The following is a 15,092-nucleotide window of genomic DNA, read 5'->3' as shown; positions in this document are numbered from 1 at the left end:
ATTGACCAATGAGAGTAACTTTTTGACAGGCTTGGGCAGCTGTGAACCAATCAGATTTGTTGTAGGTGACGTCACGCATGATTGTTCGACCGATCACACGTGCTTGGCCTTGGGAGTGACTGTGCAACTGCTAGCAAGTATTTTCTGTCGTGCAGCTTTGATTTTAGTAAATAAAATGAGTTCTGTGAAGGTGAGTGTAAATCTAGCCTTTAAGGCAAGACTTCAATATGTAGGTACCCCCATTAAAATTGGAAAAAAATATGGAGAAGGTTAGATATGTCTATAGATCTAGGCCTACACTAAAATGAGTTATTGGGACTGTAGTAAAAAAAAAGAAGTGTAGATCTGAGTCAGGTCGTCAGTGCAGTGCAGTGCCAATTGAGTAAGTCCAAAATAAAAAGCATTTCACGGAGCAGGAGCCAGGCAGGGTGACCAGATTTCATGAAATGACATACGGGATAATCAACAAAGCACACTGCGCGAGCGGATCGACCGAGCCAGGTCTTAATTTTTAAAAAGATCAACAAAGGAGGCTAACAACACAGTGACTTGTGAAAAAAAATTATAAATTGGAAGGGAGGGATGGAATCGGAGGGTGAATGAAAGTGAAGGAGAGAAAGAAAAAAGTTGAATTGAGAAGAGAGAAAGAAAAAAGTGAAGGAAAAAAGAACAATATTAAAAGAAAGTTGGAATAAAAGGATGAAAGAAAGAAAAGAAAAAAAGGTATGCATCATTCTTTGAAATGAATATCAAAAGAAAGGAAGGGAAGATGAATAAATGTGTGATAGACAAAAAGGAGAGAAAGGAAAAAGGAAAGTAAGAAAAAAGGAGGAGGCAAAAAAGAAAAACAGGAAGGAAAGAAAGAATAAGGGATAATAAGGGAAAATGAAATAAAAGGAGGAAAGTGGTAGAGGAGAGAATGATAAAAAGAAAATGGAAGGAGAGAAAGAATGAAAAGGGAGAAGGAAACAAAAGTTTAAGGAAAGAAAGAATGAAGGAAATGAAAAAAGGAAATTTAATTAAGAAGGAAAGTAAGGGAAAGAAGGAAAGAAAGAAAAATGAACAGAGAGAGAGAAAGGATAAGGAAAGAAAGATACATGTAGGAAATAAAGATAGATAGAACAAAAGAGTAAGCAGGAAGGATAGGATGAAGAAAGAAATATAGAAAAGAGGGAAAAAGTACAATATTTAAGCAAACAAAGAAATCCAATCTAACAAAAGTCCTAATATTTGGTGTTTTTTTAATAATTTTTTTTAATTAAAAAACTAAAATGTTTAGAAATGAATAAAATTTCAAAGTGAAAAATTGTCAAAGTTAAAAATTATCATACACAGGCATCTCTCCCATCCCATTACAAGTTTGCACCGGTCAGTACTTGGCGCAAAACCAAAGCTGAAACAACTATAGATCTAGGCATCCATGAGAATAGTCCTGAAAAAAGCATGACGAGGATTCAAGAGCAGACTGCTAGCTATAGGACTCTCTAAATGTGGATTTTGTAACTAATTTTGTGCACAATCGAAACAAGGATTTCTGTGCAGATGTACAACATTTGTATAAGACTTCTCTATTTGCGCTATAGGCCATCATTAGGGGGCTTTTTCTCATGTTTGCATATTTTTTGGTGGTACTCTAGAGGTCCATAAGCGTTAACGCTCTTTAACAGCAAAAAGCAGCCCCTTTTCCGAATCTTTTTCTCGCAGATGCTGTCCACTGTCCAATGACAAATAAAGACAACAACCTGGGTTAATTATTTTTTAACTGAGGAGCGGGGAAGCATCAATGGCAGCCAGTATGATATGAACTACGAATTGCAATTTTCTTTCTTTGAATGACCTATAGATCTGATTGTTGCAATTCTTAATTTTCTCTTTTGCTTCAATGTCCCCTTTAGATTGGAATCATTGAAGGGTCAGGGCTGGATGATCCTGATATTTAAAAAAAAACAGATTGGATCGTTTGCTTTTTTTTTTAATTGAGGAATGTGGGAGCATCAATGGTTAATGGTATGATTTGAAGTATAAATTTTGATGTTTTTGTTAGATTTAGAATGGCCTCTTATGGTCATGATTCTTATAGTTGTCTTATTTTACTGTCTCTTTTAGATTGGAATTATTGGAGGATCAGGGCTTGATGATCCTGATATTCTTCATTCCAGGCAAGAAAAATTTGTGGAAACACCCTATGGAAAGGTATGTGAGTTGAATATAAATCTCAGTATTCGGTCTGAGGCAGCCTCAGATAGGATAGCAACCAGATGGAAAACTTACATGGGGGCCCGCAAAATGCTCAGAAAAGAGCCCTGGAGAATAAAGAAAGGGCCCCCAAAAGTTCAATTAATTTTAAAGCCTATCCGATGTTGTAGATTTAGACAAATTTGATTTGAAAAGTAGCCCTTGAAAATTTAAGAATAAATAAAATTTTAATAGCAACCGGGGCCCATTTCAGGACTTCTTATGTGCTAAGAAAGACAACTTTTTTTCTCAACTGGGTGGTCTTTATAAACAGGATTGATTGTACAAGTATGATATATGTACTGAACTTGTAGGGTGAAATGCAATTGGTCTACATCTAATTTTTTGTGAAGAAAAGAAAGTGGATTCTAATATGTTTTGCTGCTCATGCATCAAAAGTCATTTCTTTGGCCGACATATAGATATTCTTCTTAATGGTGATTATTATTTATTTACATATGTTTATTTATTTATTTGATTATTCATTCATGCATGTACCATCCATCCATCCTTCCATCATTTTCAGGATAACAAGATCAGAATGTTAATTGTTTTTAGATGAGGATCTTTATCAAATAAAAGAAAAGATCCACTTTATTATACCTATCATTTTGTTTTGACATTGAACCCACACTTGTTACTTTCAAAACCATTGCAGTTACCTTGTGTGTGTAATTCTGAATGTCCTCAATGATTTGAATTAAATTTCTTTTGCATGATCCAGCCTTCAGATGCTCTCATCATTGGCCAGATAGAAGGGATTGACTGTGTACTTCTAGCCAGGTAAACATTGACACAAGGGCCGGCTGCACCATCCCGAGTTTTCAAATTAGCTCGCTATTTCTGATCCGGCAAATTATCCTGATCTGAAAAATCTCGAGATTGTTTGTAATGCAGACGCAATTATGGCGCTAGTTCGTAGGATTAATCTCGAGATTGCAATCCCAAATCTCGAGATTGCAAACTCGGGTTTATTTGCAAAATAGCGCGCTATTTACGAATTATCGCGCTAATTCGTAGGTGCAGACGCACTCGGGTTTCGACTCAGGTTAATTTATTCATGACCTTCAGTCCATAATGCAATTCGCGTTCCATTTCCGCCTTGGTCAAAACATAAACACATTGCGATTGTACCGAACGCATGCGAAAGTCAACTTTATCGCGAATAGCGTTCATCAATTCCCCAATCAGCAACGATGGTGTCCAGCCCCCCAGTGAATGGATTTTGGGAAAGACCAGACCGATGGGGGAGGCGCTCATTATCGACAATGGTCATAGTCAATAACAATACTGACAGCAGTGTCGTCTTATTCCTGGGCTTATTCCTTCGCAAAATGTGAGCAAATAGCGTTTCTTTCCTCCTCTCTCTCTCTCTCCCCCTCTGTCGTTGCCTCCTCCGCCATCATATTAAACGAAGAATACTTCACTCGCTTATAATTATAGCGCGGCTGAGCTGAGAGGATTGTTGCATAACAACGGTCGAATTCGGCGAAAGTGCTAGTGAAAAGAGTACATGTACTTGATTGCATATCGCGGGAAGTTAGTCAAAAGCGCGGGCCGTTGAAACTCCAAGAACGAAAGTGTGCATGCTCGGAATATCAGGCTTGTTGCCTCGCTCAAGCAAGAATCGCTCTTCTTGCGATGGTGGAGACGGGGTTTCTTGAATCTCGAGATTAATCGCGAAGAGGGCTGATCGGGCTAAAATCTTGAGATTGAGCAAACTCGGGATGGTGCAGCACCGGCTACATAGGAGCACGTCGTTAAAAGCTTTGCAGGGCTCGAATTAACCCAAAGTTACCCAATGGCCTCTGATGCCCTTCCAAATATTTTCAGAATTAAGGCCAAAATAAGTGACCTTATTTTAATAGCCCAAGGCCTTGGTGCCCTATAGTAGTCCAGTACATAATCCCAGCCATGGTGTACTTCAGCAAGAAATTTATCCACATTGTGCTGCACTCAACCCTGGTGAGGTGAATGGGTATGCAGTAGGAAGAAATTTCTTGAATGCTTGAGTGCCTCGGCAGCCCAGCTAAAGCCGGGGTGATAATAATAGCAGGGCCTACTGGGAGAACAGTTTTCAGAACTGAAGAGGCTTCCCTGGGTTAATATGTATATTATACCTATATTATTATTATTTTACATGTGTCCCATTGAAAAGTAAATTCTACTATGCCCTTTGCCTGCTAAAGCAAGCACTGCTGTCCCTTTAAAGTGCCCTATTGAACATTGGCCTTGCTCCTTTGAATTCAGAATTCAAGCTCTGTAAATTGACAGTGATTTTCAGTGACTAATGTGATAACAGCCAATCAGATGAACGGATTTGTAGTAGCTTATAACAGTAGCTTGTGAAAATCATTTGTTTCATGAAATGGTGGATAAGATAATTTGTGTGTGATTCCTAATTCACGTGCGCAAGTTGTGTCCTTATTGTGAGATACTCGTTCTCGTTAATCCTTAGAGATTGGTCGACCACTGCACACTATTTTAGGTATGGTTATTAAATGTATGAATTGAAACAGGAAAAAAAGAATTTATAAAGCGTGAGGTTCTGCCGGGATGTAATCTCAGACGTTTGCCTGACCTCATCAAATTATGATATTTGATCCGTAACATTTTCTCTGGTGACAATTTCTCGTATCGAAAATTTGCATGTTAGGCCAAACATGAAATCTAACCTCCAAAATTTAATAAACCCAAATCCTTATCTTTACATTATTCCCCGGGGGGGGGGGGGGCCACTTCCATTCACGAGTGGATACCATGCGCGACCATGGGGTCTCAAAAAGCACCCTAAACATGTAATTTCCATATTCTGAAAATGCACCCCTTAACAAGTATTGGCGTGTGAAACCCTACCCTTAACAAGTATTGGAAACAAAACGATACTTTTGGCAAATATTCCCTGAAATGAACCCCTAAACAAGTACAAGAATGTTTTATTGTTACGGGTCCATCGGTCGTAGGCTTTACCTTATTTGGTTAAGTACGACCCCACCTTCTACACCTCGCGCAAATCGGACTCTAAACACGAAGTGTTGGGGCAAAAAGGACATCCTTTATAAAACATTTTAATTTTGTTTTATCATCCCCCCAAATTCGACCCTAAACACGTAATTTTCCTCGCGAAATAGATACCCTTTTCCCACTAATTTTGTGTTTTTGACACCCTTATCACGAATATCTATTACAATCCTAACTCTAACCCTATGCCCTCTGAGATATGAAGAACGGAGCGAATGTCGTGTCACTCACTATTCAGTTAGAGCTTTAATTTTTCTCCCTCATGACCCATGCTATCGTCTATGGCCCAAGTGGCTGATTCTTGCAGCTCTCATGATGTACCACATATATTAAAGCCTGTGTATAGCTTTGGTAAAGGGTCAATAATGTGATTGATAATCGAATATCATCTAATATGACAGTCTTACTGAAGCGTAGAGACCGTTAGATATTTTTCCAACTGCACTTCTCTGAGAAAATTTCAAATATTCAAATCTTGGATATATAGCGCCCTCTCTCGGCGATGCTTGTTTTAAATTTAAAAAATGGGCATTCAAGCACTTATCTTATTAATTTAGTGATTAGATATCCAAAAGTTACAAAGAACATATCTTGAAAGTTTCAGCCCATTCCATGATTTGGAATAGGATTTGATTGAAAGACAAAAACACACAGATATTTTAATTTGATCGGGTGACCCGATCAAGTTAAATTTCCATGTAAAATCGCAAAATTTATCCTGTAAAACACATTTTCATTTCATATCCTCCACATCATAACTGTTATAGGGCATATCCATTCATATTAGCTAGCAATGAATTGGAATAGTGATAGGTGCATTTTGGTGGATTTACCAAAACTATACACAAGCTTTAAGAAACAGTTTCAATTTCCAATGGCCAAAGATACAAACCAGTTTCATGTACATGTATTTTGACATATCAAGGGTTTGTTGGACCTTTTACCTGTGTTTGGTAGTGGTTTCATTTAAAGACCCAGCTACACTTAACACCTCTTTGTTCGATCATCTTAACAGACATGGACGCAAACACGATGTTATGCCTTCCAACATTAACTTCCGCGCCAACGTTTACGCACTGAAGCAGGAGGGTTGTACGCACCTCGTCGTCACAACGGCTTGCGGGTCTCTCCGGGAGGAGATCGCTCCGGGGCATATCGTGGTCCCGGACCAGTTCATCGACCGGACCTACAAGAGGCAGCAGACGTACTATGACGGAGAGGAGGGCAGCCCTAAGGGTATCTCACATATCGCCATGCACTCCCCTTTCTGTGAAAGAACCAGACAGGTAAGGCCTTTGCTCATGGACCTAGTGGTCATTTCATTTAGTAAAGATAATAATAATAATGTTTTATTTATCCAGGGTAGCCACTTCAATCATAAGACTGCTCTTCCAGCGGGCCCTGCATAGTATTATTAATATTATTACGCTTCTCCAGTCTGAATTCTGAGCGCCAAGCAAGAAGGCAGGAGGTCCCATTTTTATAAGTCTTTGGTATGACTCGGCCGGGGATCGAACCCACGACCTCCCGTTCATGAGGCGGACGCTCTACCACTGAGCCACCATGCCCGATAAAGGGGGTGTCTCCCTGAGCGGGAAATGCTTGCAAACGTAGCGAATTTGAAATTTCTCCAGGGTTTGTAAAAGGGTCCTAAAGGTTCATGAAAGGTTGGAAGAAAGTTACCATCGTTGCAAACAGTTCAAAATTTCTTTGTAAATTTATTTTTACACAAACAGTTGCTAGGATTTGCAGAACAGCCATGAACATTTTCAAACAGATAACCCTGAGGTTCTCTTGTTTATTTGCCAATGATAGCGACCAAATGACGACAATGCAAGACCCACTGATTAAAAATGTGTATCAAGTTTGCCAACATAATTTTCTGGTATAAAGCAGTTCGCAAATAATTTTGTTTTAATGTTTTTATTGAACAAATCAAAACAAATCACAAACAATCACAAGCAATCAACACATTTACAAAATATTGTATCATTAAACAAATAAAACCCCCAAAACAAAACAAAAGAGGAAATAAAAGAATTAAAAATAAAAAAGCAGCCTTTTTATATCCAATCTTACATCAGCTCTAATCACTTATTGTTGTCAAGTAGGATTTTATAGATAAAAGAATTTAAACTTTAATTATCAAAATGGAGCAGTCACACCTTTCCCAATATTAAAATTGTCATTGTAGAGAAGATTGACATAATATAAAATAAATTAATCTGTGATATAACCTAGAGCTGCAAACGAGGGCAAAAGTTGCATGATAATAAGACAACACCATACACTCTTCAAATGTTGAGAGAGAGAGAAAAAAATATATATATAAAATATCCATTACTGGGTAAAAAGGAGGCATGCAAGACTGCTGGGAAAAATTGTACACAAAAATTAAATTCTACATAACAATGTGCACATTCCAAACCCAATAAAACGTGCACGCCCCGCTCTAGTGCCGTAATAGCAAATAAATTTTGATATCGCAAACAAACATTCGTAAGAGTTTGCAACACTGGTCAGATGAGTTGGAGAATCCAAAATTTGCAGCGTTTGTAAGCATTTGCCACTCAATGAGATACGAGATATCCCCTTATGAAAGCGATTAACTTTTCATTATTGACAATATTTTGGTCATACCATATTGCCTCAATTTATCAACATAGTCATAATTAAAAAAAATGTTCAAATTCACAGCATCTAATTGCATCAGTCAAATCGCTTGGTCTGACGTGCCACGATAAGGGCACAGTGGTCACCATTGAAGGGCCTCGTTTCTCATCGCGAGCCGAGAGCAAGATGTACCGTATCCTGGGCGGAGATGTGATCAACATGACCACTATCCCGGAGGTCATCCTGGCCAAGGAACAGGGGTTGTGCTATGCCGCCATCGCCTTGCCAACGGATTATGATAGCTGGAGAGAGACCGGAGAACATGTGAGTTATTTATAGTGCGTACACTTCTTGCATGACATTGACAATAATAATGGTGATGATAATGACAATGTTAAAATATTTGTCAGTTTCCAGGGTGTCTGTATTCTCATCTCTACTTTCCTTTTTTGTGCTTACTTCAATCGCTTCAATTACTACTTAACTTACATTTTAGTGACCATTGTTGAAATGTCTTGTATTGTATAATGAGTTTTTATTCTTACGGTTGCCTCTTATTCTCTTTCCAGTTTCCACCTCTTGCTTTTCCTTTTCTTTTGACTTTCTCTATTTGTTTCCCTTTTCTCATCCTTTTCCTCTCCTCTCTTCTCTTTCTTCCTAATCTTCCACTCCCCCTTTTCTTCATTGACGAAACCTTGTAGTAATTATGTTATGGCTTTTGGCATTTATTTATGATACATTTCGTTTCATCAGTACGAATCTGTATTGTATTTGAATATTTATTTAGAATGTTTGCTTTATATTTTGTTATGTATGTAAACAGTCACACATTCAGTCTTTGACTGCTTGTGATTGTATTTTGATAGTTTTATCGCAATAAAATCCAATATATAGGTTGTCATGTAGAGTGGATGATTGCAAGTTCAGTCTCGACCTTTTAGTATTTCATTTATTATTTATTTTTGTTTATTTGAAATTAGAATTTTGACTGATGAAGACAAAGATAATGGTTAGTCGTAAAGCAATCCGAAAAAGCAACATTTTCAGATGTGTTGTAGTCGGTATTGATTAGATAAGTAGAGAAGTTATCATTTGATTTGTAGATAATAAATTAACGATAGTTTTGAATTACATTTTGTCTTTCGGCAAATGAAAGGGCAATATTGCTGATCGATATTATACAAAAATATTGTGTTTTGTTTGATAAAATTTTATGATATACTAGTGTTTGGTTATGTTTTTTGCAATCAGTATATTGTCATATTGCCTTTTTACTTGCAAAACAATGATTTTAACCTCTTAACCTTGATTATCAGGTCACTGTAGAGGTTGTGCTGAAGACGTTCAAAATGAATGCTGCAAACGGAAAGAAGGTACTGCTCGATGTCATTCCAAAAATAGCCGCTGAGGACTGGACAGAAACCATCAAAGAACATGAAGTAAGAGGGAAAAAAATAAATGTAAAAGATGCTATGGTTCACGTTATGGCTAATTTTGAAAAGGACTGTTTGATAGTGAAGTGAAAGAGATAAAAATTGAAAGGCGAGAAGAAGAAAAAGAAAGACGAGAGCGAGAAAATTCTAAATCTTACCCCAAATCAGGAACAAACATAGGGTATGCATCATCCCCCCCCCCCCATTCTTCTCCCTTTCCTCTTCTTGATACCTGGGAAGTGTCTCATTAGATGACTTGGATGTTTTACCACCAAATGTTTTATCTGAGCTTATTCCTCATCTCAAAGAGTGCATGAAGGTTTTGAAAAGGGGTTTTAAAAAGGGGGCCGAGGGGGGGTATGTGAATTGATGAGTCATTGGATATTAGAAGCTTGTCAGGAAACTGTCCTTGGAATTTTTGCTTGGGGGAGATAACATTGTGGTGAAGAGGAATCAAAGTTGAGTCAGTTTCCTTTGGTATTTCAACACACATCTCCATCTCTGGGTGTGGATGCCTTCTACAGCACCACATGTAATATAGATATTAGCTATCCTCATATGAATATTTTAGCTGTGTTCATACAAACTTTTGAGCCATGTTCACACCGATTTCAGAACTGGAATGTAAATCATGTGTTATGAAATTTTATGTTGACAAAAACATATTGAGATACATTAGGTACTACTAGTACTTTCACATGCCATTTTGAAGCAGCATTGCCAATTTGAAGACCACCAAACTAAATAGAGACTTTTCGAACCTTCATGATTAACAAGCCAACAAGAATAACTGACAGGTCATCAACACTTCTTGATAACATTTTCGTGAAAACTACCAAAGGTTATTCCCAATCAGGTTTATTTTTTAGTGAGATTTCTGATCATCTTCCAATCTTCTGCATGCTTTATGATATCCATTCCAACAAATACAATAAGGCCAAAGTTATACTAAAGCGCAAATTTACTGAAAGCAATATTTCTAGCTTGAGGGATGCTTGTCAGGAAGATAATTGGGAGGATGTATTGGAATGTCATGATGTTGAACAGGCTTATGAATCATTTAGTAAAATTTTTCATCACCATTTGGACAAGACTATTCCACTTGTTAGAATAAATAATAGAAGTACAGGAAAACGGCCATGGATTACAAAAGGTATACTACAATCTATCAAAAGAAGAAATGTCTTATATAAAAAGAGTGTAAAGAAACCTTCACAAGAGCACGTTGAAAAATACAAAAAGTACCGAAATAAGCTTACTTCTATTATACGGTCATCACGGAGTTTGCACTATTCTAGACAGTTTGAGAATGCTCGAGGTAACATGCCCTTGACATGGAATGTTGTTAGAGATATATTATGTAAGCGAAATAAGTCAGAACCTGCCACAAAATTTGTCCATAAGGATAAAGAGTTTACTTCTGATAATGACATTGCAAATGGATTCAACAACTACTTTGTGAACATTGGGCCTGACCAAGGAAAGAAAATAACTCCCGTAGAAGTTAATTACAAAGAATATTTACAAGACAGGTCCGAATCATCTATATTCCTTAAGCCAGCTGATCATCTTGAGATATTAAACATTGTTAAGTCTCTTAAAAATAGTAGGTCATCTGGGCATGATGAAATAAGTTCAGAATTGTTAAAACAAATAATTGGCTCAGTCCTAACTCCTTTACTGCATATCTGTAATCTGTCCATTTTAACTGGTGTATTCCCTTCCTCTCTTAAACTAGCCAAGGTTATTCCTGTTCATAAAAAGGAAAGCATGACTGTTATAAGCAATTATAGACCAATCTCAATTTTGCCTAGTTGCTCAAAAATACTAGAAAGAATTGTTTATAATAGACTGATTGCCTTTCTTGACAAAAACCACCTACTTAATCCCAACCAATTTGGATTTCGCAGGTCTCACTCAACAGACCTTGCGTTGTTGAAATTTTATGACTATGTATCTAGTTCTCTGGCTAATCGTGAGCACGTTATTGGTGTATTTATGGACCTGAGCAAGGCATTTGACACCCTTGACCACTCAATACTGCTTTATAAACTCCAACATATGGGAGTAAGGGGCGTTGCCCTAAATTGGTTTACTAGTTATCTTTCAAATAGAAGACAATACACATGCTATAACTATTCTAATTCTGGTATATCAGTTCTGAGGTGCGGTGTGCCGCAAGGTTCTATATTGGGTCCATTATTATTTCTGATTTATATTAATGATATTTGTTTGGTATCAAACACATTGAATTATATATTATTTGCTGATGACACAAGTGTTTTCCTATCACACCGTGATATTGATATCTTAGAAAACACCATTAATGTCGAACTTCCGAAATTATCTAATTGGTTTCGAAGTAATATGTTATCACTGAATGTTAGAAAGACTAATTATGTACACTTTAAAGGCAGAAAGTCATGCGCTGATCATGATTTAAGATTGAAACTTGACAATGCTTTGCTGGAAAGACAGACATCTACGAGGTTCCTTGGGGTCTATATCAATGATCAACTTAACTGGAATGATCACATGAAACACATCAGTAAACCAATTTCTCGAAATATAGGTATACTGTATAAAGTTAAGTACCTTGTACCTTATAAAATACTTTACATGTTGTACAATACTCTTATTCTACCTTATGTGTCATATTGCAATATTCTTTGGGCAACATCAACGAGTGTCACAAACCCAATTCTTTTGTTGCAAAAGAAAGCAATTCGCATTTGTGCTGGAGTTGGTTACCGTGATCATACACGTCCTCTCTTTATAAAGCTGCAATGTCTTACTGTTGATGATGTCCATTTTCTTCAAACTTCCCTTTTTATGTATCGGTTTAATGCCAAAATGTTACCTACCTGCTTTTCCAATATGTTTCAACAAAATAATACTATCCATACCTACCACACAAGACAAGCATCTAATATGCATTTGTATAACCCTCGCACACTGTTGGCTCACAAATCTGTCAGACATTATGGACCTGATGTTTGGAATTCGATACCTACTAGTATTAGGAATATATTATCAGTGCATTCCTTCAAAAATGCGGTAAAACGCATACTTGTCTCTAAGATGTAATTTCTTTAGCAAGACACATTTTGTTGCACTGTACATTTTAAACTTATAGATTGATATAATTTCAAGTATATTACGCCTCATACACTTCTTGTAAATATTTGTAAATAGTTGTGGAACATAATAATTTGTTTATTTAGTTTTCTTTGTTTTGTTTTTCTTTTTCTTTCCCTTCTTTGAGTAATCATTAGTTTTGACTTTTCATTATTGTTTTTATATTTATGTATGCATTTCATATATTCAAAGGTCTGACAACAGCTCAAGCATCTGCTTATTTTGTCATACCACTGCATGTCTGCAACCTTGTTATAATCAGTTATGTTAATGTTATGTTAATCATCATAATTATACATTATTATTATGTAAAATTCAATGTAATCAATTTTGTGATGGTTACACTATGTAAATTATCATGACATGCAGAAACAAATAAATAAATAAATAAATAAATGACTTTCTCATTTCATAACCGATTTTGAGGCAAATATTTTTAAATTGCTTCTCTCTATCCTATCTTTTTATTAATATCGATTACCTTCTTCTGGAAGGCAATGATTTACTTTACATTGGTGACAAACCTGGATTTTCATTCTCTCCTCACAGACAACAGCCAAAGAAGCTATTATGTGATTCATCCGCCTTTTCATCCAACCGCTTCAAGAACTTAAGATAACTACAGCTGCATAAGGTCATAAGAAATATATATATACTTAGCTGCATAAGGTCGTAGAAAGGTACTTTTGCTATGGATTTTTTTCCAATAATGTACTATTGAATATTGCTGATTAACTCATTTTTTTGCTCGTTTTAAATTTTCTTCAATTATAGCTGATATGAGGTCATTAAAAATGTTCTATTGCTATGGATTTATTTTCAAGGAGGTATTACGCGTATTAAAGTATTAAAGCACACATTTTATTTACTCCTTTTTTACTTTCCATCAGTTATGGCTGACTAAAATTTTGATTGTTTCAATACTGATGTATGGTCTGATAGAAGCATACAATGATAAAAATTAGATCTAAGACATTGGTCAAATCATTCTAAAAGGACGTGTGTGCTACTGCGTATGAATTATTATTGTTGCATGTTACATATCTGGGACCCATTTCATAAAGAGATACAAATGTTGTAACTTTGCCATTATGGCAACTACCATGGTAACAGGGCTTAGCAGCCAATCAAATACAAGGTTACCATGGTAGTTGCCATAATGGCAAAGTTACAACAGTTGTAACTCTTTATGAAATGGGCCCCATGTGTACATCGTCTTTTAAACATGACTCTAAATCATACTTCACTCTTTTATGACCCCCCCCTCCCTCGGTTTATCTAATTCTATATTTTTTGTTCTTACCTTGTATTGTACTTTTATACTTTATACATTATTTTAACCAACATTATTTTAACTTGAAACAGGAAAGAATTTCTCTTTTTATGGAGAGTGTTAAAGATTTGAAGGTATTTATGGTATTTCAAAACAGTAGTATACATGTAGCAAATAGACATGGTTGTGTTTGTAGAGTATTTCACATGAGGTGAAAGAGCAATGATGTTATTGTAGATTGATTGTAAATTTCACTCAGCATGGTATGGGTTGTTTCTTGATCCGTCTGGGGAGATTTTCATGAAGCAAATAATCCTTGATTTTTGCCAACTAATTTGCTCTGATTCAATCATCTCAAAGGATTTCAGTAGCTTACAACAGCAGTCAGTGAAACACTTCCCAGAACTGGAATACATGCCAAAGACATCAAGATTCAAGAAATTAATTAAGTTCCCACAAATCATTACAAAATGTGTGTAAATGATTGTGTACAATGATGTTCTTCACCTTTTAAACATGGGAAAGAGTCTATTAAAGACAGTTAACATGCTAATGTAATAATTTTTTTCTAAACTTTCAACTTCTCATAATTTTTACCCAGACTTATCTCTGGAGGTCAGAATAGGTGCCATAAGATTTAGGATGATATATTCAATTTCATTCCAAAGTGGAATATCAGTATAATCAACCATAGCAGATAAAATCTTCTTTAAAAAACACATGCATAATTTTGATAGCTTTATTGGCGTTCATGTATTTGTCGGAAGCTTTATAAAAGTTGAGTCAAATGTAATAAGTTTTTGCATATTTAAGCATAAAAGGCGTACTGTTTTCTCGTACAGTTTTATATTGCAGATTTCATATTCTCAAAGTTGATTTCATTTTGATCCGAAAAGCACAAACTTTAACCAGGATGAGCTGAATATATTATATAAGAAGAGATGGCATTCTGAGAAAGATAACTGAATAGGGCAAAGTGTAAATTGCTGTTTTATTTTTATTTCACAATCTTAACCGTCATCAGAAATCCCTACTTCTGCTGATGAATATTGCTACAAAATGTAGGATGTAAAACATACAAATGCATGCATTACAACTTTAAAGCATAATTTGAAAATATGTGCACATAATTATACTTACTACTTTATTAAAGAATTTCAGAAATAACTGATAGATATCAAAGACAGCATCATGTAGTATATTAAAGTTAGACAAAATTATGCAGACCTTACTTACTTTAAAAATGCATATTTGATTATTTGTCAAAATTTCATCAGGGTTAGAACACTTCAGCAAATTCATTCATTTTGAACATTTTGGGAAATTAAACCTTTAGAACAAGTAGGCTTGTGTCAAAACAGAAAAATCAAAGAAAGTTT

At 35.9% G+C, this 15,092-nt stretch overlaps 1 protein-coding gene across 1 annotated transcript; it reads left to right on the top strand.

Annotated features, from left to right (window-relative positions):
- The first annotated feature begins 92 nt into the window (after window positions 1–92).
- Window positions 93–13,532, top strand: LOC121423630 (S-methyl-5'-thioadenosine phosphorylase-like). Its single transcript, XM_041619037.1, has 7 exons — window positions 93–190; window positions 2,107–2,193; window positions 2,960–3,018; window positions 6,272–6,542; window positions 7,954–8,193; window positions 9,186–9,308; window positions 12,990–13,532. The coding sequence occupies exons 1-7, from the start codon at window positions 176–178 to the stop codon at window positions 13,014–13,016; spliced, it is 822 nt and encodes a 273-aa protein (XP_041474971.1). The 5' UTR covers window positions 93–175; the 3' UTR covers window positions 13,017–13,532.
- The last annotated feature ends 1,560 nt before the right edge of the window (window positions 13,533–15,092 follow it).

This window comes from Lytechinus variegatus, chromosome 11, assembly GCF_018143015.1.
Source record: "Lytechinus variegatus isolate NC3 chromosome 11, Lvar_3.0, whole genome shotgun sequence".
Lineage (NCBI taxonomy): Eukaryota > Metazoa > Echinodermata > Echinoidea > Temnopleuroida > Toxopneustidae > Lytechinus > Lytechinus variegatus.
Note: the sequence above shows the minus strand (reverse complement) of the source record. Positions and strands in the feature narration are given on the sequence as shown.

Coding starts and splice junctions, on each gene's coding strand:
- LOC121423630 (XM_041619037.1), top strand. Junction 2,194..2,959: donor TGGAAACACCCTATGGAAAG/GTATGTGAGTTG, acceptor TGCATGATCCAG/CCTTCAGATGCTCTCATCAT. Junction 6,543..7,953: donor TCTGTGAAAGAACCAGACAG/GTAAGGCCTTTG, acceptor TCAAATTCACAG/CATCTAATTGCATCAGTCAA.